The sequence below is a fragment of the Chelonia mydas genome, chromosome 4 (assembly GCF_015237465.2).
Source record: "Chelonia mydas isolate rCheMyd1 chromosome 4, rCheMyd1.pri.v2, whole genome shotgun sequence".
NCBI classification, from domain to species: Eukaryota; Metazoa; Chordata; order Testudines; family Cheloniidae; genus Chelonia; species Chelonia mydas.
The window spans coordinates 55520198-55546714 of NC_057852.1; the positions used below are offsets into that span (position 1 = coordinate 55520198).

Genomic DNA, 26517 nt, shown 5'->3' on the forward strand with positions numbered 1-26517 from the left:
ACTTAAACAGTCAAACTTGCTAAAAGGAATCTACAGCTGAAGTGCCCTCGGCAAATTCAATCCCCTTCTCCTAGCTTGGATTATTCTCTTCATATCTAATCTCTGTTTTCAATGATAGGGCCAAGTGACCCATGCTTGGTTGACTGCTCCATTGTCAAAATTATTGCTTTTGTAAATTCATTACCTCCTGTTTTACAAGCTCGTCAGCCTTTAATAAGTCTCCTCTTGTCTGTTCCTTATGTGTGTAGCGCTACAAGCTGCACTGACTCGCTTCCTGTGTGTTTGCTGAGGCTACTGTATGTAAATAAAATTATTTTTTTAACCTTGGAGAAGAACTCCCTTCCTGATGTTTACTTTTAAAAAGTAGCCACGTCTTGCTATGGTATCCACTCCCTCCACACTGCAGTAACTACCTCAGTTTTCTCCCTAACTCCACATTTTTTATTCTATTTTTCAGGGATGTTCAGAGAAAATCTACATCACCCCTTTTCTGTTTTTTCCACTTTTTGGAATAAGAAATAGATCTTCACATAGTTTAAGACTTCGACAGCAATACTTTTCCTTGGATACATATTTTGCCTAACAATAGCTGGATAATAGATGTCATGCAAACCACTTAAATCAGGAAATTACAAAATTAAGGGTGGATGTATAACTTTAACTCCATCCTGTTTGGCATATATATTATAATTCAGTATTATGATGTCACATACCATTTCTCAAATAACGCTCTATCAGTCCAGTTTGCAGCTCAGAATATACATGGAGCATGTTGCAGGCTTCCTGATCTTTTTGTGCAATGGGGCTGTGATCTGAGTTGGGGCATCTGGGTACTACTGTAATACAAATAAACAACAATGAATAATAAACTGGTTTTTGTAAAAATGTAATTGAACATGATGTGCCACTGTTTGCTAGGCAGCAGCCAAACCCTTTTACACACATGAGCACTCAGTGAGGGAGAAGCCCGGCCTTTTTCCTCGGTGCCTTCGCATAGAGGGGCAGGGACAGCACTCCTGATGAACTTTCCTAACATAGGGTATCTGTGCAATGCTGATAGAACAGTGGCAGACTGCTACATGAGCATGTTTATTTTAAAAAAACAGCGTGCAGGCACAAAGTATGATTTTTAAACCTTTACAGCTTTGACAGTTCACAGACAGGCAATTTTCACTGAACTACCAACAGGTAGACAACTCTGTCCCTGTCCAATGTTCAGCTTGTAAATCTACAATTCAAAAGATGTTGCAAATATATTTTTTAATCATGTTCCTAGTTCCCTTAAAAAGTTGATTACAACTTTTTTCTTTTCTAAAAAAATGCAAACAACTGAACATTTTAGAGCAGAAACACACATACCTAAAATGTTCCTTATTACCTTTACAATTTAAGATCTTGCTAAACAACAAATGGAAAGAAAAAGACAAAAAAAGGAGAAACATGACATGCACGGTAGCCTGAAACAAGGGAATGTTGTGTAACCAAATAAGAAAATCTCTGTTTTTGGGGGTGGTTGGATTTTTGTTTATTTATTTTTTAAATGGGACTGTAGTATTTGTGAAAGATGCCTGATTGCCAGCACTTAGAGACTGATGTAATCCACTGTGAACATCCTTCATTTCTGGGCTGCATGGACTACATTAAAGACTGAATGGTTATTTCAGTCTCCATGATTGTTGTTTCCGCTTACCTAGCGGCACAATTGCAAAGAAAATATTTGTCCTTTAGGAACCAAATGGAGATTAAAAATCACGATCTTGCTACAAAGAGATTGAAGTACTCACAGGTCTTAGATGTTTGAGTAGATGATATCTATTCACCTGGTACAAAAATGAGAAACTTTACAATATGTGTGTTCCACAGTAGTTGACACTGAAAAGTAAATGCTTCCCTTATTGCAACACTGCTGTAAAGTAATTAGCTAAGGCTTTATTCTTATTTACATAAATGTAATTTAAGATCACTTTAAGGCCCTTATTTTTTTTTTAATCAATCGTATATATTCCTACTACATAGCTTTATCTGTTATTTTACCACCACCTTCCTCATTTTTGCCATGAAAAAATTAACAATTAAAAGGAAGTGTCAAAGGGGAGACTAGTCAGCTGACCTGTCCTTTGACTGATTGTGATGCTAGTACCCACATAAGAATAAAAAAAAATTATCACTGCATGCATAGACAGTGCCCTAACATAAGTCTCATTTCTAAATATTTCCTCCCAGCAGGTATATAAATATACACAAAAATCCAGTTTGTAGTTTGCTAATTACTACTACTTTTACTGGGTGTAGTGCTGGTAGAGTTTTTATGACCTGTTGCTTAGCAACTTTTATCAACAACAGCAAAGCACTTTCCCTTTCCTTAACCTTGTTAAAGTTAGGCTTGATCACTCATCAGCTGAGGAAAATTATTTCTAAAGTAAGGTAAAGTTGCTGCTCAGAATCTATGAGCTGCATCCAGGATGAGCTATCTCTTCTTATCTCCTGAATTGCCTTTGCCCTTTAGTCCTCTCTCTCCTCAAGCTTTTAAAGAAATCCAACGCCATGCTGGGGAAGCCTGGAGACGGGAGGCTCAAAGAGAGGCCAACTGTGCAACAACCTATTCTGCTGGTTATGGAAAAAAGGAGCTGGCTGACCCCACAAGGTGGAGCACCAAACCCTCCTCTCCTACCAGGATAAACAGACCCCATCCACCGGAGTAAGGTTTATTCCTATTTAGTGGAGCCTACAATACGTAGTTTATGTGAGTGGAAAAATAAATTCCTCTTAGAGGTAGAGGCTAGGAGAGGTTTATTACACTAGGCCTTTCTTATTCTTCATCTCTTCTAAGAGGAATTTGAACATACTGAACTGGAATGAAACCTGACTGCTATAGAAAACGAGTAGGATCAGTTTAGAAATCAAGAATAACGTATAAAAAGATCACCTAATCAAATTCGGCAGGTTCTGTTTAAGACCCAGGATTAAGTTAGCCACATTTCATTTTCAATCCTGGCATGGGAACAGCTAGTAAAGAACTGCAAGGAGGGTTTCTAATGAGATCATAAACTACAAGGGCTCGTATTCTTTATGATGTCATCAGAATCTTAACCTAGAATCGTTTTATCATTGCCTTGCTACTCAGATTTTAATTCTAGATCTAGCTCTGTTTTATAAGTTAAAGAACTAGAGATACCTATATATACAGTACAGCTTATCTATCCATTTAATGATGGAGACAACTTTCACAATTCAGGCATTACATTCAAGAATTGATGGGGCAGGCTGTAGCTTCTCTCTCTTCCTCTCTGCTTTTTGGCTCCTGTCCTCTACCAGATTCTCTGAACCTGTTAGTAGAACAGCAATTAGCAGCAGTGCTGTATTGAAGAACAGTTGATGATATCATGCACCCATCTAGCACTGTGTAAACTTGAATACGCTAAGAAGATGGAAACATTTGCAGTGTACAGGCTTATAAAAATCCATTTTTGATGAAATCCTTATTCAAGTCTAACAAGAAGCAGGAACCATCCATCAAGAAATCTCAGAAAGTACTTGAAGGTCAAAAAAAATTGCCTTCTTTTGGTTCAGCATCCCTACTTGGTGGAAGCAAATTTAGTTTGCCACAGTAGCACGCTTTTTGCAAGCTGTCGAGAGAATGTGATGTCATTGTTTATCCTGATTAATATTGGGTCTGAGGGAAAACATCTGCTAGTATTTGTTGTCTGATAGAGCCAAAACATGTATATGACTCATGTCGTTAATCAGAAATAGAGTATTGAAAGACATTCAGTAACTTAGCAATTGCCTAAAGTCTGAGTTTGTGATATGGGAGTTGAGACCCCAGGTGTTGCACGATTGCAACCATCTTGGCCTTCCCATATTGCTAAGTCTGAAGGGGGATCCCAGCTAGATGGGAGCAAGGCCTTGGTATGAAAAAGGGGTCCCAGTATGGAACCACTGGCCTAACCAGAAGATCTAAAATACATAGTGTTGTTCCTTTAAAAACCAAGCAAAAAACCCCTTATAATGCAGGCTAAAGAGTAAAAATATATTACCTTACCAAAAAACTAAGGGTGAAATCCTGGCCAAATTGAAATCAATGGGAGTTTTATCACTGACTTCAGTGGGGCTAGGATTTCACCCTAAAATATGCTACGTTGTTGTAGGTGAGACTTTAAATGCCTAAACGTTATGAATTCTCAGGTACAGTTGCGGCACCAACCTAATTTTTGCTGCTCTCGAGTCTCACCTGCCATAACATGGCATATGCAGGCCCCCTTCCTACTCATTATAAAAACAACTGTAATTCTGCTCCTCATATCATGGACTGTTCTCCACCCTGCATCCTCCTGTCACTCAATATATGGGCCCAAAACACTCTACATACATATATGAGCAGTTGTTTCTTCAACTCTGGGCTCCATCCCCTACATTCACAATATAACTTTGTTCTGAGGGTTTTCTCTAGTTCCCATTCTGGAAGTATCTAGGTGCTTCCCAGTAAATTAAATCTCTGTTAGATCAGGAGAGCAGGCAGGGATATGTCTGCACATAGGTGAAGAATGCATCAGAATGGTATACTAATGGGGAAGAGTTCGGACTGCATGCGGGAGGTGGGCTGGAGTACAGGGTTTGGAAACGAAGTAGGTTCTGGAACATTAATTGACAGTTTTCTGACTTTATGATGTATGTATTCCTTCCTTGCATAATGTTGTAGCAAATTTGGGGCCTGTCTTCTGCTGTACTAGTTCCCAGGAGGAGGAGGAAGAGGAAGATGTAGTGAACAACTTTCCCTCACCCAAGCAGCAGAGCAGGATCTTTGAGAGAGTGAGGCGGAAGGCTTGCTGGCCTGTGCATCATGTCTCTAAGGGACAGAAATTTACCATTTGGTTAATGGGGTGTCTTTCCAACGTACCAGGCAGCCAGTGCTGTCAGCACCACGCACTGAGAGCTCAGATTACCCCCATTCACACACTGACATTGTCCCTTCTGGCAGTGGAGAATCTTGCCCTGGCTGGCAGAGTTTTGTAGTTGATCACTATTCAATCTCACAATGCCAGACACAGCAGGATTTAGGGTAAAATGTTCCAAAGCACCTCAGTGATTTAGGCATCTAAGTCCCATTTTCAAAAATGTTTTAGGCATTCAGGGCCAGATTTTTAAAGAGATTTAGGTGTTGGTCAGCGGAGTGCGCCAACACACAACCCCTGGGTTGCTTAGTGGAATTTTCAGCCCCAAGTTAGGTGGCTCCATGCTACCTATAGAATCCTTGGGGATAGTTAAGCACTTGAAAAGGGGGTTTTCACAAGTCAGCCATCTAAGCTAGCCAGGAGTGAAATGCTGAGAAGAGTGGTGGGGAGAAGGGGGGCGGGTCTAAGGTGCCTAAAAAGCTGACCTGCTGTGCCTGGCTGATGAGCCACAGATAAGATTCCTTCTTCCACTCGGGATCCTTAGCTGCAGACAGTCTCAGAGAGTTAAGAATTGTCTCCTGCGATCCTGCTCCTAGAGACATACGTACGAATCCTGTAAAACAACTATAGAACTAGAATGGCATCTCCCATGTAACATTTTGAAAAGTTATGCCTTATTGACCAGCTAGAGCATAATGAATGTTCTAAGTGCCAGGGGAAAAGAACAGACCTGTTTTGGTGCTTAATTCCCTAAGGTTTCTTCCGCCAAAGCAGCTTGTACTCGGCACTGTCAGAGACAGGATACCCAACTAGATGGACCATTGGGCTCTTGTTCTTGTGTTGATGGGCATGGCGTTAAGAACCTAAATAAAACAGATATTAAAAAATGCCTGCATAACTTATTGTAAATAAAGAAACCTGACCAATGACAAGGTAAAGATACTGCAAATTTATCATATTGCACAAGCTTATAGAAATAAAGCAGCCTTTTGTTTGATCTAAAAGACTTATACATTCTCTCCCCCTGTGTGTTCTCTAGAGTATTTATGGTAAACCAGCTTCATTATATACCTGGATATTACAACAGTGATAAACAAACTGCTTCAGATGACAAAGGTAAATCTAACACGCTTGGTTATTCTGAAGATGGTTCCTTAGCCAATCTGGCAACCTCTGTGATTTCCAGATTCTTGTTACTGATGGAGCAATGACAATGATTTAGAGGTATGGAGAGATGTAGGTTGGGGGGAGAGTGAAAACACTTGGAAAGTTTCATGTAGATGAGAGGCAATGAAGAGACATAACAGAGCAACTGGGAGCTGGCCAGAGCAGCTGCAGGATGACTGGACCTGGGCTGCAGCGTTTACAGGCAGTGCCTAGATGGTGCTGTGGAGCAGTGTTCCTCAGCCCTGCAGCCACCAGCTAGCCAGAAGCTGAGGCAAGGGCAGCTCAGCATTCAGTATGCCTCTGCGCCTTCTGGGGGGTGCTCCCTCTAGCTAGTCTGGTCAAATGGACCCAGCAACCCGGGCAGTTACCAAGTAGGCCACCAGTCCAGGACTGCCACAGAAAGATAAACAATTGTTTCAGGGAATTGTCAGATGAAAGACAAGCAGTTGCAAAATGGCCCATGGACAATGGGTACAAACAGGGGTTGACTGAAACTCAAAGGAACCTGGATCTGATCCAACCGAAGTCCATCCTCTTCACCCTCCCCAATCAAATCTTTTCCCTCCACCTGTGGAAAATTCCTGGTTCCTGGCCCAGCCAATGCTCCCTCCAGCACTTTCTGGGTAATGTCCCCCCATAGATCCAAAGTTTGTGGGTCCATAGGCCCCCTCTGATCCCAGGTCCCAAATCCATGGAGGCTAAGTTATTTCACCCATGGGAACAAAGGAACACTGGCTGCAGACACCATTTATTAAGGTCACTAAATGTCATCTGTCATTAGACATATTTTAATATTACATTTGAACACAGACTGCAGTAATTGCTAGAATTTATTCCTCCTACTAAACTTAAACCATGGGATGTTTTAGTATGTCTGTCTATACATGTGTAAGCAGCATTACTTTTAAATAAAACACCCACAGCATTTCATTAATAGCAGCATAAGATTTGGGGATCACAATTACAGAAGTATAGTATTAACTCCTGGAGCTTCTTCACATAATTACAGTGTAGTATCATCACTTTCACCATCAGTCTTTCTCACTGTATAACACAATTTATTTCTGAAGTTAGAGTTCATGGATTGGGGATCTGGATTGGGGACTGGAGACATGCCAACAAATTAGGGCTATATTAAATGACCTTAATTAAAAATATATTGAAACTAAGATCTTTTTCAGCAAGACAGAGTTCAAGCTGTAATGTAGGTTTTATTTTGAAGCTGTTGGTGAACTTGTGAAAGGCAATTGTAAGTACTCTCCATCTACATTATCAATAGTTCATAAATAGCAAATATCTAGCCGTCACTTCTGTAAGGAGGATGAGGAAAAATGAGCTACAGTAAAGATGGAGATTTTTCTGTGAGAGAAGGTAAAAATTAAGTTTGTTACTGTTAGGGAATGTGACTCCCTACAGTATAATAGGGTGCTCCTCCTGGTTTCTATCATTTTGAGATATTTCAAATTCTTTCTAAACTCGCACAATTCAGCAAGATACGCAAGCACTAGTAGTCTGACTGAAGCCAATTATATTGATCTAATATTTAAGAAACACCTTATTTATTGTGGTCTCAATCATCTTCTGTGTAATAGTCTATATTAAAATACTAGTTAAAAACCTTCAACATTCTTTGTGATTTCCTATAACCATGGTAACTCAGCAATTGAAAGGTAAAGACTATGTAACTTGGAGATGTACCATAAGTTCTAGTCATCCCAAAGCCTGCATGCTGCTGTGTTACAAGTATTCTTTATTATTATATGGGCCACATTATCATTACCCTCATTCACTTGAATGGGAGCTGCCAGCATGTAGCTGGGAACAAAATTTATCTGAGTCTTTTGTCTCTCTCTGTACCTTGAGAAACTGTACTGCTGAAGTCACTGACTGACAAAGTATCAAGTTACCAGGTTAGTCTTCTTCACTTGTCTCCGCCAGAATTTTTTTTTGAAAACTACCAAAGAAACCTCCATGATGCTTTTCCACCACACCAATGAAAAGTGCCACATCAATGGTCCAAATAGAGTGGTAAACTCTCATCTGTCAAAGAATGGAAGTCCCACTTCTACACTGGCCGTTTACCTCTAGCTATAGCTGAGTTTTGCAGAATGAAAATCCTTAAACACCAGTAACAATATTTTGCACAGATCTAGCACTTTGCATCTTCCTCGTGCTGTTCAAATCATCAGCTCAGTAATCGTCTATACACCACTGTGAGGGAGGCAAGTATCACCTTGATTTTATAGGGGAGGAAACAGCCAAGGAGACGTTAAAGTGACTTGCCCAATAGCACACAGCAAGTCAGTAGTACAGCTGGGATTACACCCCAGGAGGTTCCTGGCTCTCACTAGACTACACTGCTGTTTAAAAAGGTCATATCCCAGAATGGTGCACAAAGTTACAGTTTATTATTGATAATGATCTAATAAAGGGCTCTAGCTGTATTAAAGAGTCATTGTATAATATCTTTAATAATCCAGAATTAGCAACTCAGTAAAAGAATTGTAGCGTTCCATTGTTATGGGGCAGCAATGCATCCATAGTTATTTCTCATTGCTCCATATATGCATTTTTTGTGCAGGTTGTTTCAACACAGTTTTAATTAAAACGAATCGCATTCAAAAAGTAGATGTAAATATTTGTAACTAACATTTATATTACTTAGTATATTAGATATACTCAGCTCTCAGATCTTGTTTAACTATTTAACCCAGATTGTGCTTCTTGGACCCATGTGCACCGGTGGGGCTCTTTCCCCACCACTGCATCAGCGACCTGGCATGGTCCATGCTCTGCACTGGTGAAGTGGAAGGGACCGGCCAGGTTAGGGGGAGGATGCACATTGCCCCACATCTGACCAAGTGGAAATTTCTCTGATAATTTAATAAATACAAGCCCAGTTGTATTACTTTTCTGCCAGAATGTGCTGGAGGCAGCCATGGTCAGCGGAGAACCTGGTATTACAGTTCCAATGGACTGGTGTCGCTGGGGAGCCAGTGAGTGGGGTGGGAGAAGGTGGCTGCTGAGGAGGCACAAAGCCTCCATGCAGATGGACCTGATATCCTTCAGATCCTTCGGGAGCTGCCAAGTTTGGGAGCAGGCCTTGGGCCTTTCATTCAGGGAGGCAAACCTGCTTCTCACATGGCAAAATGTGGCAGGCAAGGTGAATAACTGCAAGGAGATCACCTCCTCTGTGGCCCCATCCCACAAAATTTCCCCAGGAGGGTGGAGGATGAGCTGGGGAGACACTGTTTAATTTGGTAGCCTAATTTTCCTCTCTGTGTATATTTGTGTACTGTAAAATTCAACAAAACATCTTTTGAACTTAAAAACGATAATCAGCTTGATAATGTATCAAGAAATTGGACTGAACATTTTACTCACTCTAAGGCTTTCATTTCTTGTTTTCCTTCCAGGCAAATGCTATGAATATCCAGGTTACAGAGACAATTCAAAGTATCTCGGACAACGAGTAGTAAGTACAGAATTTGAAGTGGATTTGTACCTGATCATTTAAATCTATAGATCTTGTGTTGACAATAGAAGGCATCAGCATTTTATCCTAGTCAAATGACTGAAGATTTATAAACAAATGGTTAGCTGCTTGTGTCTGTTGTTCTTCGAGATGTGATGCAGACAAGTATTCCATGTGGGCATGTGCATGCCCCCCTCACTTGAATCAGAGAACTTTGCCTAGCAGTACCCTTAGGGGGGCGCTCGTGCCCTGGAGCCGTATATAAGGCTCCTCCCCTGCTCATATAAGGATGGCACTGCCCCCAAACCCCTCAGTTCCTTTGCACCGAATATCAGGAGTACAGACTCTGATGCAGACAGGATGGAGGGTGGATCATGGAATACATCTCGAAGAACAAAAGCAACAGGTGGGTATTTTTTCTTCTTTGAGGAGATGCAGCTGTGCGTTCCTTGTGGGCGACTCGCAAACAGTACTAATAGGAGGCGGGGCTCTGTGTGTACTTACAGAAGGACTACAGGACTGCCTTCCCAAAGTTTGGATTTCATCTGGACGCAGCCGTAATGGCATAGTGGTTTGCAAAAGTACGCACAGAGGACCAAGTAGCAGCCCTGCAAATGTCCAATATAGGAATGTCACCTAGAAATGCCATTGACATCATCTGAGTTTTCATGGAATAAGTTCATATCCCTTGAGTCAGCATAGTCTGGGCTATTTCATGCTGTCATGATACAGGAAGTCATCCACCTGGAGACTGTCTGTGAAGAGACTACTTGACCCTTCATTCAGTCTGCATATGAAACAAACAGAAGAGGTGAGGAATGGAAAGGCTTAGTTCTATCCAGATAAAAAGCTAAACATTACTTGACATCCAATGTGCGAAGATGCTGCTTCTCTGGGATTGTATGCAATTTAGGGAGGATATTTAACTTGGTTCAAGTGAAACTGCGAAATCACCTTAGATAAAAACTTTAGGGTGTGGCTGCAGGGGTCCTTTGTCTCTACAAAACTGAGTGTAAGGAGGCTCTGCCATCAAAGCCTGCAACTCACGCACTCTCCTTGCAGATGTTACTGCCACAAGGAAGGCATTTTTCTGACACACAAAGGGGAAAGAAGAAGTTGCCAGAGGCTCAAATGGAGGTCTCATAAGAGCCTCTAAAACTGAATTAAGGCCCTACAAAGGAACCAGCTCTTTAACTGATGTGTGGAGATGAGTGACTCCTTTCAAGAACCTCACTGCCATGGAATTTGAAAACACCAACTTCCCACGCATAGGTGGATGAAATGCCAAAATTTCCACCAGGTGGACTTTATAAGACCAGAAGACTGAAGGTATAACAGATACTGGCTTGTATCCAGGATATTTTGGAGTGTCGGTTGATCTCCCTGGGCTAACTATCACACCGAGAATCACTTCCATTTGGCTGAATAGGCTGCCCAGTGGAGGGCTTCCCCCTGTCAAGCAAGACCTGCTGGACACACTCTGAACATCAGTCCTCCTCCTCCTCATTTAGCCATGCAGTCACAACCAGGGAGTTAGGGGCCTGGTGAGAGTAGAAACCCTCAAACCCTTGCATGGGAACGAACTATTTTTTCTCTGAATGCTTTGCCATAAGGGCAATTAAGAGGGGGTATTCCAGAGGGCCTGTGCAGGCCTTTAATTTATTGGGAGGGCTACTCTCTCTGGAGCTGATGATTGGAGAATATCCAGCAGTTTATGCATAATCTCCTGCAGGAATTCCCTGTGGATGCCCAAAGTAGTGGTCATATTCCTCCAGAGCTCCTGATACACTTTAAAGTGCTCGGGCACCGAGGGAGAGGAAGATTCTGTCATGGTAGAGTCATCCAGGGAGGGTGAGGAGGCGGTTCACTGCGCCAACAATGAATCATGTTCTTGCACCACAGGATTGGGTCAGAAGAGCCCCGTAGGTGCCGAGGGAATGGACTCAGTGGTCAGTTGCAGCTGAGATAGTATGGGAGCTGGAGTCACTTGCGGGACCAGTGATATCTCTCTGGATTAGGTCAAGGAGTAGGACACTAGGGACTGTGGAGTGTCCCAGGGATTCCAAGGAAACCACTAGGTATACAGATAAGGTATTGGTGGTCAGTAGGCACCAAACCAAGAGCCCCTATCCTGATCTCAGTACCGATAGGGATCAAAGGGCAATCTGACGAGGACACTGACCTGGATCTTGAGGAATCTTGGAGGTTCTGTGGTGACAAACGGGGGAGCCAGCCCTGATGGGCCAAACTGATCAGACTCATCTGAAGCCCAATATGGAGGCATCATCGGTGCTGAAGAGGAGTGGGGAATTAGCACGAGTGGCACCAAATGGAACCCACTCCTGCTTGGTACCGGGAGAGACACTGGCACCGAGGCCAGTACCAAACTGGATGATGGGATCTGCCACCATTACAATGACAGGACCCAAGGATGCACAACATTAAGAGGGTATTCGGTGCCAGACCCAGTCTCGATGCCACAGTCTGCAGCCCAGGTGATGTGAGCTGCGGTGCTGACAGACCTGGCGGCTCTGCAACCTGGCCAGAAGGTGCTGGAGGCAGAATGGAGGAAGAGCTGGTAAAAGTCATAGCACTGGAGAACTCCTGAACTAGAGTCCAGGATTGAGAGGCAAAGAATGTCGGGTGCTGCCTGGTATGCTATTGGCATGGAGATGGTTGGCTCTGGTGCCGTCGTCGTCGGTACTGGACTCAATGGACACCTCATGGCTGAAACCGCCGGGGACCGCTGCCTGGGGCTGCAGACTGAGGCTGCTCCGCTGGCCCGGGACTGCTGCCTGGGGCTGCCCGAGCAGCGGCTGGTGTGGCTGTCCCCAAGGCGACCTGAGCATCTGCCCTGGAGCATCTGCATGGGCAGCCCTGGGGTCAGGCATACTGGCTGCTGCAGAAGTCATGGAAGTTGCAGGAAGTCATGGAATCTGTGACTTCTGTGACCTCCGTGACAGACACAGAGTTCTACTCACAGCCTGCTCCAGAAGGTGCTTCTTCAACCACAAGTCTCTTGCCCCGAGTCCTCTTTGTGAATAACTTGCAGATGGAGCACCAATCTTTAATGCGTCCCTCACTAAGACACAACAAGCACCTTGGGTGGGGGTTGCTGCTGGGGATGGCCGCCCTACATGATGTACAATGCTCGAACCCCAATGAGGGCATCTCACAGGGAAGCCAACTACTCTACTAACACAAAACTAACTTTTAAACTACATCTAAGATACTGTTACTACTATGTACAAGCAAAGTTCTCAAAAAACTGACGGTGGAAGTGTGAGGTGAAGACACCAAACAGCTCTGACTCTAGCCATGGGCGGTGAGAAGGAACAGAGGGGTTTGGGACGGCACCACCCTTATTTGGCCAGGGGAGGGGATACATCGGCAAGGTGTGAGCGCCTTCCCGACAGGGACTGCTAGGCAAAGTTCTCCGGCTCTGGTGCACAGCATGTGCACATGCCCACATGGAATATACGGCTGCAACTACTTGAAGAAGATTATAAATTATGATGGGAGAAACACACATGAAGCAAATGGGGGTAATTAAAACTAATCTACTCAGCATCAATTTGACTTCAGTTAGACAAAGGCGTTCATTTTGGGACAGGCCGTTTCAGGCAAACTGGAAAGAGAATTTAGGAGAAAGCAACAAAGATATAAGGTTTGGAAAATAAAACCTGTGAGAAAAGAGTTAAAGACTAGAGCATGTGTAGTCTGCAGAAAAGACAAGTGAAGGGGTAAGGATGCAGTGCTCTTGTCTTTATTGTAATATCTGCAGATGTATTTGCATTAACAAAGCAATAAAGGCTTTTGGTGCTGCATTTTCTTTTTAATGCTTATTGGTTGAAGTAATTGGATCTGTTATTGTGTTCATTAGGAATACCTGCTGGGCTTCTATGGCCAACGACTTGTGAACAAGACCTATTGGAGGTCAAAACATTGGAGGGTCTGCTCTGAATAGCTCCCAGTGGGCAATACATTTAAAGTGGGTTTAATGTTTTACCACTTTTAAATACTGTTCTGTTTTCCCCCTCTATCTGGCCTGCCTTAGTATTGCATTTTTGATTGTTTGGAGTCTAACTAGCCATTTGGCAATGGACTTGGAAGATGTACCCTCATTAATTTAGTTTTGTGACTTCTTTGTAAGGGCAAGTTATTGCACCACTGAAGTCAATGGAAGTTTTGATATTGACTTCATTTGGAGGAAGACTGAGCCCTAAATGCTAGCCTGTGTTTCTTGAATGGCACTGGGGCATTTGCTCAACCATCCTGTCATCATTCTGTATGCTGAACTACACACACACACACACACTCTCTCTCTCTCTCTCAGAAGCTATACCTGCTAATCATAGATAATACCCAGAGATAGTGGGCCTGATTTTCAGAAGTGCTGGAGCTCCTATTGATGTCAGCTGGAGTTGTGAGTAGGCAGCTCTTCTTAAAATCAAGCCCATATAATAAAAAATGCCTAGTTACAGCAGGTCTGCCTGTTTTCACATATCACTGCAGTGCTCTCATTTCTGTTTGCTGCTGCTCTGTGGAACTGTTAGGACAGCATCACACAATATATCTGAATATAGACACTTGCTCGTGATGTATTGTGATGTACTCAGATTGGCAGCCTTGGTTAAAGGAGCAATGATTTGTTACTGTCTTTATACAGGTGTATCAAAATATGTACTGTGGTGCTTCAAAGCCACATCAGGCAGCTCAGAACTGGATAAAAAATGCCAGTGAAAATGGTGAGTATAACCCTAAATCACTCTCCTGAGGCCTCATTTGCTTCCCTAAAATATAAAGCTTCCATGTTTCAAATTCCCTGCTGGTTTTCAGCCTATTTTTTTTCGCCACTTCATGACAGGGGGCAGAACGATTAAGAAAATGAAAAATTTTGCAGCGGAAAGTCAGAAGATGCAGACTACACCACACAAGGTAAAGTCCTATAGCTGTCATGTAAGTAGCTTTCATTGTATAACTTTTCTAGAACAGGCCCCTTGTGTGGCCTAGGCAGAAGACCCAGGTTCTAGAGCTACTCAAAACCAGCCATCTTCTCTGAAGGAAGAAATTCAAATCCCTCTTTATAACACCTCTGCGCCTTCTTCCATGCAGCTTCCAGTACACCGTATGCCCAGGAGCTGGGCAAATTTTCTGATCAAAACTTTTTTCAGCAAGAAATGCAGATTTGGGTGAACTGAAACATTTTAAAAATTCATGCAGAATTCACCAAATTGTTTCTGTCAGAAAAAAAATCCCCCCAAAATCCAACTGTTTCATTTTAACGTTTAAAAACTGAAACATTTTGATTTTTTTAATTCAAAATTTTCTTTAATTAAAAATAAAGGCTTTAAAAAGCTCAAAATCAAAATGAAACATTTAGAAACAAAGCATTTATTTCCACCCCAAACAATTTTATTGGAATTGCCAGCAAACCAAATAATATCAGTTATTTGCACAAATCTAGGTATGACCTTCCTGAACTCATCCATACTCTACCCTGTCCATATTTAAGTCCCTCTTAAAGACCCATTTTTGTCATGTTGTTTACAGTGAATCAAGTTGATTTGTATAGCAATTGCCTATTATTGTTCCCATTTTCCTAGCCTCTGTTTACTTGTCTATCCGTCTTTATATTCTGATCTCCTCTGAGCAGGTACCATCCTTCTCAAATATTTGGAAAGTGCCTAGCAGTGCCATTATGTGCTATAAATAAACAACAACAAATCCCACTTTTGCAAAGCCCTTTTGTGCCAACTTCTTCACTGACCATATCTTTGCACCTTCTTGGAGGTGAGCCGTCTACCTATTACTAACATTGCAATTGATTCAACTTTATGGTGTGTCAGAATCTCCTACCTTGTAAATTCTGACAGATCTTTCTCCAGTGCTAGATTGCCAGGCAAGGTAGAGATCTTGACAGCAAGAGACACCTGTCAGATGTAATCTTCTGTACCACTGCTGAAGATGGTAAGGGAAATAATGATGCATCACCTACCACTTAAAATCATGGTGTTGGATAAGGTTTCCCACCAGTCCACTGTCAAAATGCTTCTGGCTTCTCTCCAGCATATATAGAACTTCCTTCACAAGTGTGAGTGATACTTCAGTATAAAGTCCTAGCTCAGAATCCCAGGACTTCCTGATTTACGCTATGTTTTTTGGGTCTGTCTCATCACAATGAGGCTAAATGATGTTGATCCAGATGTAAAGACACAAAAAAGACTAAAAGCACCAGATAGTATCGAGGTTGGTGCTCTAAAGATACAAGCTAGAGGTCGTTGGCACTGATAGAACTTCAATATTGCCAGCAAGGTAAATCTGCTTTATAGAGTCATGAAACAAACTTTCAATCAACTTAATCTAAACTTGAAGGAAAATCTCTCTTTTTTTCATATCAGATGTAGAAGCAATTAAAATATAAAAAGCAAATCAAACATCTACGCTCTAAAATATATTCCATTATATACATACATTTTCCAGAAACTTAAGAGACCAGCAAACACCGAGAGACTAAAATACCAAGAGTTAAAAATTCACAGAATCCATAGAAGGTTCACCTTTGCGGTTCAGAAGAGACACCTCTTTATTCTGTTTTGCCTTCTGATCAGGGTTCTTTGAAGCCGTCTTCCTGCAGAGAAGAAGAAAAAAGATGTTGCCACTAAAATAAAAAAGCAAAGTGATTTACTGCTATATGGTATTTAACTTATAATCTGGTATTTGCAACATTTCATATGCTAACTAAAGGAAACACTGTAGTGAGGTAAATTTAGACGTTTTGGCAACCTAAACAAAGCAGGAAGAGTAGATGTATTTGATCAAAGGATGGGAAGGGACAGTTACTTACTTATGATTGATCTTCTCTGAAGATAAAATTTGACTGAATTCCTGGTTTTGAGTCTTGTGCTTTTGGTGTGAGATGGAGAGCTAGTGGAGTTCTTTACTTAAGTTATTTTGCTCTGGGTAGGTGAGTGTCATGAACAGACTGTCAGTGTCTCAGCAGCAAAGTGCTTCTAATCCCCCCTGAATAGTTTATGCCAGAAATAAATATTTATACCAGGGGTAGGCAACCTATGGCATGCGTGCCAAAGGCGGCACACGAGCTGATTTTCAGTGGCACTCACACTGCCTGGGTCCTGGCCCTGGTCCGGGGCGCTCTGCATTTTAATTTAATTTTAAATGAAGCTTCTTACACATTTTAAAAACCTCACTTACTTTACATACAACAATAGTTTAGTTATATATTATAGACTTATAGAAAGAGACCTTCTAAAAATGTTAAAATGTATTAATGGCACATGGAACCTTAAATTAGAGTGAATAAATGAAGACTCGGCACACCGCTTCTGAAAGGTTGCTGACCCCTGATATATATGATAGTATGATCAGAAAGAAAGTAATCAAAAGCTTTTACTTCCCAACTTTCAGTGGAAGTTGAGTAGGCAAGCAGGGAAGCAAGTCAAATGATAACTTCAGAGAAGCTAACTTGCAGGTTAATTTTCCCTTCTCTGCACAGACTAAATTGACTGGATTACTACTCTTAGAGGCTAAAAAGCTTAAAAGGGGCTCCACAAAACAATGCATTTTCCAAGCCATAGAGAAACAAGAAATTATCTGTGGTTGTTTTGTGTGTCTCAGATAACTGTGGAGAATTCCTGAAACCACCTCTACTGCCAAATAGGAAGTGGGATATTTGGGAAAATCTTGAATAGATGATAAAAAGCCAATGGCAGGACCACATATGGCTTGCACTCCTGTCAAGAAAAATGAAAGAACATGCATTCTTTTTGCATAGTTACCTAGTTGAGAAGCTGGACCATACACTAGCAAAGTAGGAAAAAAGAGTTTCATTCCTGTAACAGAAAAACTATTGGAAAAGGACCACCTTAATAAAGAATCTGCAGGGACTCTTCCCTGTGGAAACTACTTTGGGGATCTGATTCAAAGCCCATTGGTCAGATGCATTGTTGGTAATAGTGGCCAGGAACCGAAATTTCTGTTCCATGTGGAATTCTGACATTTTGGGGGGAAAAATTAACTAAGAATCTGAACAAAAAAGTTTGCTTTAGGTCAGTGAACCTGTTTTAATTCATTTCTATGTTGACTTATTTTAATTGTATTTTAAATTGTATTATTTTATACATAATTTAAACAAATTTCAATACAAAATCCTTTCAAAATTAAAATCACAATGTTCCATTCTTATAAGCTCGAAATTGAATGATTTGCCCTTATCAAAATCCTCATTTTGATTTTTTTTCCCCAAAACAAAATTTCATCAAAATTGATGTGTTCCTGTAGAACATTTTGAGGTAAATGGATTGGCATTTTCTGCTTGAAAAACACTCAGAAAATTTTCAGTCAGCTCTAATTGCTGGCTTTTATTTTTGCTTTCTTCTGAGTCATCAGTGGCATTTAGTGGAGGAGGATACCAAAACAGAGGAACCAATGATGTGATCCAGGCAGAACAAATCCTGTTTTTCTGCATAAGGGACAGAGGACAGAAGACATGCATGTGTGAATGCCAACTTATTTCACTGGATACAGCCTGTGAGGAAACACAATTGTAGATTGTTCCATAATTACCTGTCATATGAGTTGGAATTTGACTAGGATACTGAAAAGTGCCAAGTGATCTTTAATCAACACAAGTGGCCATGATGCTGACTGCAAAGGTGGAACCTCCAGCAGCTGTGTTCAGCACCACACCAGGCTTTGATTCATCACTAAAAAGAGTATGTCTATAATGCAGTCACAGGGTGTGACTAAAGCTTGAGTAGACATACTGGAGCTAGCTTTAATCTAGCTAGCTCAGGTACTGGCAGCGTGTACTGACACGTGGGATAGCCCCATGAGTAATTACCCAGGGTACTGGGTGGGCTTGTACACCCCACACGCTGCCATGGCTTCACTGCTTTGGTACCTAAGCTAGCTAAATTAAAGGTAGCTTAGGTATGTCTGTTGGAGCTGCAGTCACAACCCATGACTGCAGTACAGACAAATGGGAGGAGTGCCTCTCATTGAAACATCTGCACCACCTACCACTGGAGGGTCTTATGAGATCTTCTATTCAAAAATTAACCCAGCCTCATACTCTTTAGTTTTATGAGAGCGGACAGGCTAACACCACAAGGTGATATGGCTGCAGTCATGTTACTGAAGCGTTAAAGCAATTCATACATATATAAGCTTTTATAATGCACTTAGAATTCTCTCCTAATAATAATTAGATGTGATTTAAATTTTATTATAAAATTACTGACCGTATCAGAGAGACCACCGAAAAACAACAACAATCTCGAAAGGCATTTGATGCATAAAATGCGGTATCGAGAGATGTCTGAACTTTGGGAAAGTGATCTGTCTGTGGACCCTTAATTATCTACATCTGCCTGGTTTGAATGGAGAGAGAAGACTGCTGCTTCCAGTTCTCTCGAGAGAAATCTGTCACTTTTTGAATAAGAATGAATCTTGACTGATGAAAATGAGATCTCTGCACTGTACCACCATGTAATGGGTTTTATTTATTTTTAATTGAAATGCTTACTTAAAAGATAGTGCATATTCCTTAATTACATTAACATTTTGTTTAGCTTTTTCATTAGGTTCTACTTAGATAGTCACATTAGAAATAGCTAGATATACAAAAATGAACTCTTAAAGATGATTGTGTAATAAATATTTAGAGTGCAAACAGGCATCAGTCTAGTTACACAAGAAAAAAGGAGCTATTCAGTTACATTTAAGAAACGTCTCTTGTATGAGTGACAGAGAGCAATATATGCCTAGAGCTTTATTCCACAGCATCATGCTTATAGAGCAATAACTCCTGCAAATATTGGTTCATATTTACACTCCCATACCAATTTAAAAAAATTATAATTTAGCAAGAGATACTAATGGTTTATAAGTAGTAGGGCAACAGTTCCTTGTTATAATGCATTACAATTCTATGTAATGCATTATAAAAAAATCTATTTGTTCAAACAATACAAGAGATTTTAGTCATGTGAATTAATTTGTTCCTAATAATAATCTATTCTGCTGGACCTAGCAGGAGATTTTGCATTAGCTTTTCAGCTTGTTTTAGAGTGAATGATTTTTGTAGGAATCCCAGATTGCTTTTGCCTTAAACCCATCCATCCAATGGCTGCTCTAGGTCTCCAGTGAAGACCCCCTTGGAACTTACTGTTCACTTGGATTGTGTTTTCCACATGAATGAAGGGCAGAAAGTTGTTTTTTGACCAGGATGCAATCACTGCCAGTACTTCAATCTCTCAGCTGATGGGCTGTGGAAAAGTGAAATGGCCTTTCCTCTTAGGCCTACACTGAAGTCAAGATTTGCCGTTAAAATGTGGGTCTCCCAAATTGCACCAGAATATCTTGGCCACCTTCAAAACTGTAATTATAAGAAGTGAGCACAAGGGTGAATGGGAAGTAATAGAAAATACGTCCCACTTTTTGGCACCTTTAAACACTGAAATATGTGATGGGTTCTAAAACCCAAGTCAATTGCCACTGTCTGAGGCAAATGTTTCTGTGAAACTCCCAATTGGATAGTCTATGAAACCCTTTTAAAAATCAAATCTTTTGTTCCAGCCCTTGGCTGAAGATTCCAGGCTTCAAACAAAAATAGCAAACAACTTCACAAGTCCTTACCTATGGTCTACCAGCCACAAAATGAGACCCTTTTAGCGTTACTGGTCACATCAGGCCAGTAACATCAGAACATCAGCGTGGGGAGTATGAGCACAGTAATCAGAGCTAAAGAGCACTTTGCTATGTTTTATTAAAACAGGCAACTTCCCAGCAGAGTAACAAGCCTGAGTTTGTCGTTTCAATGAATCACTGGTTGAAGAAAGCTGGAAAAGAAGGTACATTAGTTTTAAAATCGATAAAGGTAAAGCATAGTGGGAACACCAGGTTTCTGTATTACAGAGGACAATACAGGAACATGGGCCACCATTTCAGTAACTCTGTCCTTAGTCCATATTTTTCTTAGAGATTTTTTCCATGTGTGAGGGAAGGGGCATCTCCAAATATTAGACACAATTCGGGGAAGGGAAAAAAAGAACAGAAGCATGAAAGCTTCCAAAAATGGGAAGTTGTCACCAATTATGTGAAAGTAGGCAAGCAGACTGAAGAATCAGATCGTTCAATACTGCTGCATCTCATCAATATTGTTACTGCACAGTAGTCACCCATGGAATTCAGTCCCTCTTATAGATATTCTCACATCCAACTTGTAAAAATCAGCTGCTGTGCACATGCATGCAAGCACAACAGCTGGATTGACATGCGGCATAGCCATATCTCTAGCCTACATAGTATCTTGGGATACTAATACTATGCAACATCTAGTCTTAATGTTGGATAGTATCTTGCAACTGTGCAAGATACCAGGCAACATCGATGCAAGATACTATGCAAGAGCTGTGCAACATGTTTGTAACAAGACCACAAGCCAAGTAAAACCATGTTCTTACTGGGTTTAGATAGAAGCTCAAAACTTAGCTTAGATTTGTCAAAACATTTGTGACTCTTGAGCAGATTTTTGGTTTCATACCAAAAGGGTGTGAGATTCACAGATCTACATGATTTTCATGAGAAGCCAGTTGAAAGTTAGTAATCTCAACTGAACTTTGCATTGAGTTTTTAGGCACAGGAGGTGCAAACCCACAGAAAGTAAAACTGACGGAAAGGTTTTCATATGAAACAACTGTGAATTGAAGCTAGTGAGTTTCAACACAGCTCCTAGGGCCTGATCCAATTCCTATTCTAGTCAATAGGAATCTTTTCCCTGACTTGAATAGGAATTGATGAGACCTTAAACCACCTCAGTACAGCAAGTAGTGGAAGGTTATTTACACTGATCCCTCTGCAAAGGGATGAGAATATGCGACAAACTTGAGTTTTATTTATCCTGCAGTAGAAAAACGAAAGAAGTTGCTATTAAAATCTTTACAGCTATTTGGCAAGTAAATATTGCTGTTACTCCCTAGGTATTTCCTATAGTAAGTAGAAGGAATATTTCTGTATTATGATCTATTTTTTAATATTACAATGATGACTACTTTATGTGTATTTAAAAGATTCATCCTGACAAAAAATCACAAGGCACCAGGCCAGATGGCATCCCAGCTGAGGTTTTTAAAGCTGGTGGAACAATACTCCAGCACAAACTTTGCCAACTTCTCGACAAACTCTGGACCTGCAAAGGAATTCCACCTGACTTTAAGAATGCCAACATTGTTACAATATTCAAGAAAGGGGACAAATCTTTGTGCAGGAACTACAGCAGTATTGCCTCCTCTTCATCGCAGGGACAGTCCTTGCCTGGATCCTACTAAACCGCCTTCTCCCCCTTACTGAGGAACTCCTCCCTGAATCACAGTGTGGCTTCAGGCCATCCCGAGGCACAAATGACATGATCTTCGTGGCACGACAGATTCAGGAGAAGTGCAGAGAGCAACACCCGGAACCTTTCAGGGCATTCATCAATCTAACCAAGGCCTTAGACTATCAATCCTGATGTCCTATGGAAGGTGCTGTGTAGGTTTGGCTGTCCACAGAAATTCATTTCTATCATCAGACTACTCCATGATGACTGCCACCATTTTGTGCAACGGCTCAGAGACCAAACTATTCATCATTTGCACTAGTGTCAAGCAGGGCTGTGTCACTGCTCCAACACTCTTCTCCATTTACTTTGCTGTGGTCCTGATTCTCATCCGTGACCGCCTTTCTGATGGAATCAGGATTGAGTATCATATGGATGGTCAACGCCTCAATCTCTGACAGCTCCAAAAAAAATCTAAGATCACAAAAATTGGCATCACCGACCTTCAGTATGCAGATGACTGCGTCATTCTTGCACACATAGAGGCTGACCTGCAAAGTACCCTAAATCTTTTTGCAGATGCCTATCACAGCCTGGGTCTCTCTCTCAACATCGGGAAAACCAAGGTACTCTACCAGCCCTCACCTGCACAAACTACTCTTCATACTCCACAAATCACCATCAGTGGAGAACCCCTGGAAAATGCGGACCATTTTCCATTTTCCATACCTTGGGGGCCACCTCTCCAAACAGCCAGCATTGACACAGAAATTGAATACAGGATCTGCTGTGCCAGCACATCCTTTGGAAGACTACTGAAACGAGTCTTCAGTGATAGGGATCTGCAAATTGGCACCAAGGTCTTGGTTTACAAGGCAGTTATCATCCCCACCCTTCTATAAGGATGTGAGACCTGGGTAACCTATAGATGACATCTCAAGCGGCTGGAGTAGTTCCAACAGCGCTCCCTCAGGAGGATTCTCAGGATCAGCTGGGAAGAGCCATGCACTAACATCAGCAGTATAGAAGTGCAGGTCATAAAACACCAGCTCCGCTGGGCTGGTCACTGTGTACATATGCCTGACACTCGCCTCCCGAAGCAAGTACTCTTCTCTCGGTTAAGTCAGGGAAGAAGGGCTCTTGGAGGGCAGTGGAAGCACTTCAAAGACATGCTGAAAGTACATCTAAAAAAGGGAGGCATCAACCCAGCAACCTGGGAGGACTTAGCGCAGAACAGAACACAGTGGCACCACGCCATACACCGAGCCACAGCTCACTTTGAGGAAAACAGACCTGCTTATGAGACAGAGAAGCAACAAAGGAGGAAAGAAAGGGCACAACTGTACAGGCAGCAACTATGTCTCCTCCAAGATTACAACTGCCACTTCTGTGGGAAAATCTGCAGGTCACGTATTGGGCTTCTCAGCCACTTAAAAACCTATCAATGAACCGACCCCCTTGGCACACATCATCCTCATATCAAGGGATAGCCGAAGAGAAGAGATTTAAAAGATAGCATAGTAATTTTCTAGGAAGGTTGTTTCTATTCTACCATTGACCTTTTTGCAGTGTTGTCATAGCTGTGTTGGTCCCAGGCAAAGTATATGAGGTAGTATCTTTTATTGGACCAACTTCTGTTGGTGGAAGTTACAAGCTTTGGAGCTACACAGAACTCTTTCTCAGTCTGCAGAAGAAAGACAGACACTCTGCTTCTTTCCCCAGACCTGAACAAGAGCTCTGTGTAGTTCAGAAATGAGTACTTTCCAACAGAAGATGACCCATTCAAAGATATTACCTCATCCACCATGCCTCTCTCATTGGCTTGCTGTATGATTTACAGCAAGTCATGTCACTCTATGGGCTTCAGCTTCTCCGATACTTAACCTAGGTATTAGAATATTGACCCCTTTTTTTGTCATGTATTTTGAGTTCTGTGGATGACAAGGGCTGTATACAAACCAAGTATTAATAAAATACTGAATAAAACATTTCTGCCAGTTTGGGGAGCTCAGACATGAACATGGGTCAAAAAATGTGATTCCTGCCTTGTGGGAGCATATTACTACTAGACAGCCAATCAAGTGTGTCGAGTACAGTTGACTTTTAAAAAATGTGAATTAAGTGTTTGCAAAGGGTGCCTAATTGACAGCCCTGGAGAATACATCCTTTATTAGCCCACAGAACAGGATCTGTTTGAAAGGTACAGTGCAACCTTCTGCACATAGGGCCTTGGTCCTGACCTGAAGGGACCATTTCTAGGGGTGAGATAGTAGCTTACTTTCACCATCAGTCTTTAGCCTCTCTGCTGAGACTTGCCAAAAAGGAAGCTAATTAGCACCAAATATTATTGCAGTTGTTGTAATGTGGACATCTGTTCACTAGGAACAAGTGATATTTTAAAACCACAACACATATATATTTTAAAATATGGCTATGCAAAACTGATATGATCTACGACAAAAATCTCTACAGTTAGCATCAATTTAGATATGGGTATAGAGAAGCTATCTTAGGTAACTGTTATAGGTTTTTAATGTATCCTTTGGAGCCCTGTACTGTTGGATTCCTCATGACAGAGGCACTTGGCTTTACAGTGTGACAGGTAGAGGATTACAGGAAATAGTGCCAATTCAAATGTTTAAAATGCTCTAAAACTTTTCTAAAATAGCTTCTCTATAATATATGAGGCATATGCAGCACACACAAAATCTTTATACTATATCGTCAGGTATTTGCTCCCTCTAATTTTAATTGAGGGAATCATCCCATCTGTGTACCGATAAAGCCTTTATATCACCACACAAACATATTCTGTACATGTCAGAAAAATTAATTTAATAAAGTTTTAATGACATAAATCAAACCGTGCAGTGTTCCGAGGGAGCCAGAGACCTTTAAAAAGTGATCTAGCTTTTCTAGATATGCGAATGTCATTTTCTGATCTCTCTCTTCCCCCATACCAAACTGATTAATTTTAGTCTTACTATTTGAATATTTACGGTTGTCATAGACTTTAAGGCCAGAAGGGACCATCATGATCATCTAGTCTGACCTCCTGCACATTGCAGGCAACAGAACCTCACCCACCCACCCACTCCTGTAATAGACCTATGTTCTGTATGGATGTATACTGATCACTGTGTGGCTTGGTAAGATATAGACTCTGCTGTTAGTCATCTCTAGAACTCTTTTGTCACAAATTTGAGTCCAGAGGGACTCTAAGCTTTGTGAAAGTTTGGACCTGTTTGGGTTGGTTTTGTTCCATCTCTAATTAAGAACTAAATATTGTCACTTTAGTTAATATGGCAAATCTGACAAACCGGATTTTTTCTTTCTTTCTTTAAAGTACACAAAATGACCAGATCCTCAGCTAATGGTAATTGTGACAGCTCCACTGACTTCAATTGAGCTATGATAATTTACGAAAGCTGATGATCTGGCCAAAATGTTTATTGTAAGGGAGGGATTAAGACATAATGAGGGTCTGATAGATATTATAGAAGCTGCCCAGGGTCTAGTTTATCCTCTATCTTTTTACTATTGATGCAGATTTATTAATATTTATAACTCAAAGTATACGAAGAATATTCATTTTACTTTTCCTTTGTTATAGAAACAGCTGAAGTGGAGAGTGTGAGGCAATCTTTTCTCAACCGTAACTGATTATGCAGCCAGGGCCATGTAAAAAATAGAAGTACCTTTCCTAGAACCTGACTAGTTACCAACTGATTCAGGAGCAGGATTAAACACAAGACTGAAAAAGCATGATAAAGCATTGTCGTAATCACTACTAGGTGCTAACATGGTACCCAAGGATTAGAATATTTGCTCTAGGAATACAACCAAGAATTCTCCAGCTAATTAGAAGTTTATACCATGTCTTGATTTGCACTGAAGATTGCTTTGAATAAAAGAATTCCCTCATTACAGTGGTTCAATATTCTATTCTAACTTCATTTCAAAGCGTCAAGCTCTTGTTTTGGTAACTAGTGCCCTCACCTCCATGACTCTTGGCAATTTATGTCTGACCTTGGATCTGTGTAGATGTTTCCCCTCTCTCCATCTCTCCTGTGCATCGGAATGTCTTAATGGCATTATCCTTTTTTTATGTTGATCTTTACAAGACGTTGACAAAACATACACGCTGTGTTGGATGACAGAAAAATTCACATTATTTCACCAAAATGTACTAAATGAATATTAAAGGCCAGATTCTACCACCTTTACTCATACAAAGGAGCACCTTACTCCACAATTAGTTCCACTGGTTTCAATTGGGTTATCTGTGGAGTAAGAGACTACTCAATATGAGTAAGGGTGGCAGAATCTGGTTGTAAATCAGCATGTCATAGCTTTTAAGGGGAGAAGGGACCGTTACGATAATCTAATCTGATCTAATCACCCTGTCATTGACACTATTTCTTTATAATTTACCTAAAGGCTATCACGAATAATTGGTCATACTTTTACAAGGGATAGTAAGAGGGACCTTTATTAAATTCTGTGTTGTGGCTGTCACAACAAGGCTTTCATTTATATGCCCAACCTTTAATCTGAAGGATCTCAAAGTACTTTACAAGGAAATCATATACAAATTATATTTAGGGATCACTACTAAAATATCTGTGGTGGAATACAGCAAC

The 26517-nt window shown here is 41.1% G+C and overlaps 1 protein-coding gene and 1 long non-coding RNA gene across 2 annotated transcripts; one reads left to right on the forward strand and one right to left on the reverse strand.

Moving 5' to 3' along the window:
- Positions 1-704: 704 nt before the first annotated feature.
- LOC119566102 lies at positions 705-21648 on the reverse strand. The gene is made up of 6 exons (XR_005225142.2): positions 20194-21648; positions 19724-19933; positions 16095-16165; positions 5623-5755; positions 5378-5484; positions 705-836 (listed from the first exon to the last, which is right to left on the reverse strand). It is a non-coding gene; the product is annotated as an uncharacterized LOC119566102 (long non-coding RNA).
- On the forward strand, positions 835-25801 carry C4H4orf51 (chromosome 4 C4orf51 homolog). The gene is made up of 6 exons (XM_043545771.1): positions 835-2698; positions 5932-6008; positions 9476-9534; positions 14204-14282; positions 14402-14472; positions 25488-25801. Exons 1-6 carry the CDS (start codon positions 2463-2465, stop codon positions 25509-25511), a joined length of 546 nt encoding a protein of 181 aa, XP_043401706.1. The 5' UTR covers positions 835-2462; the 3' UTR covers positions 25512-25801.
- The last annotated feature ends 716 nt before the right edge of the window (positions 25802-26517 follow it).

Coding starts and splice junctions, on each gene's coding strand:
- C4H4orf51 (XM_043545771.1), top strand. CDS start 2,463: ATGAGCTATCTCTTCTTATCTCCTGAATTGCCTTTGCCCTTTAGTCCT. Junction 6,009..9,475: donor AACTGCTTCAGATGACAAAG/GTAAATCTAACA, acceptor TTTTCCTTCCAG/GCAAATGCTATGAATATCCA. Junction 9,535..14,203: donor AGTATCTCGGACAACGAGTA/GTAAGTACAGAA, acceptor GTCTTTATACAG/GTGTATCAAAATATGTACTG.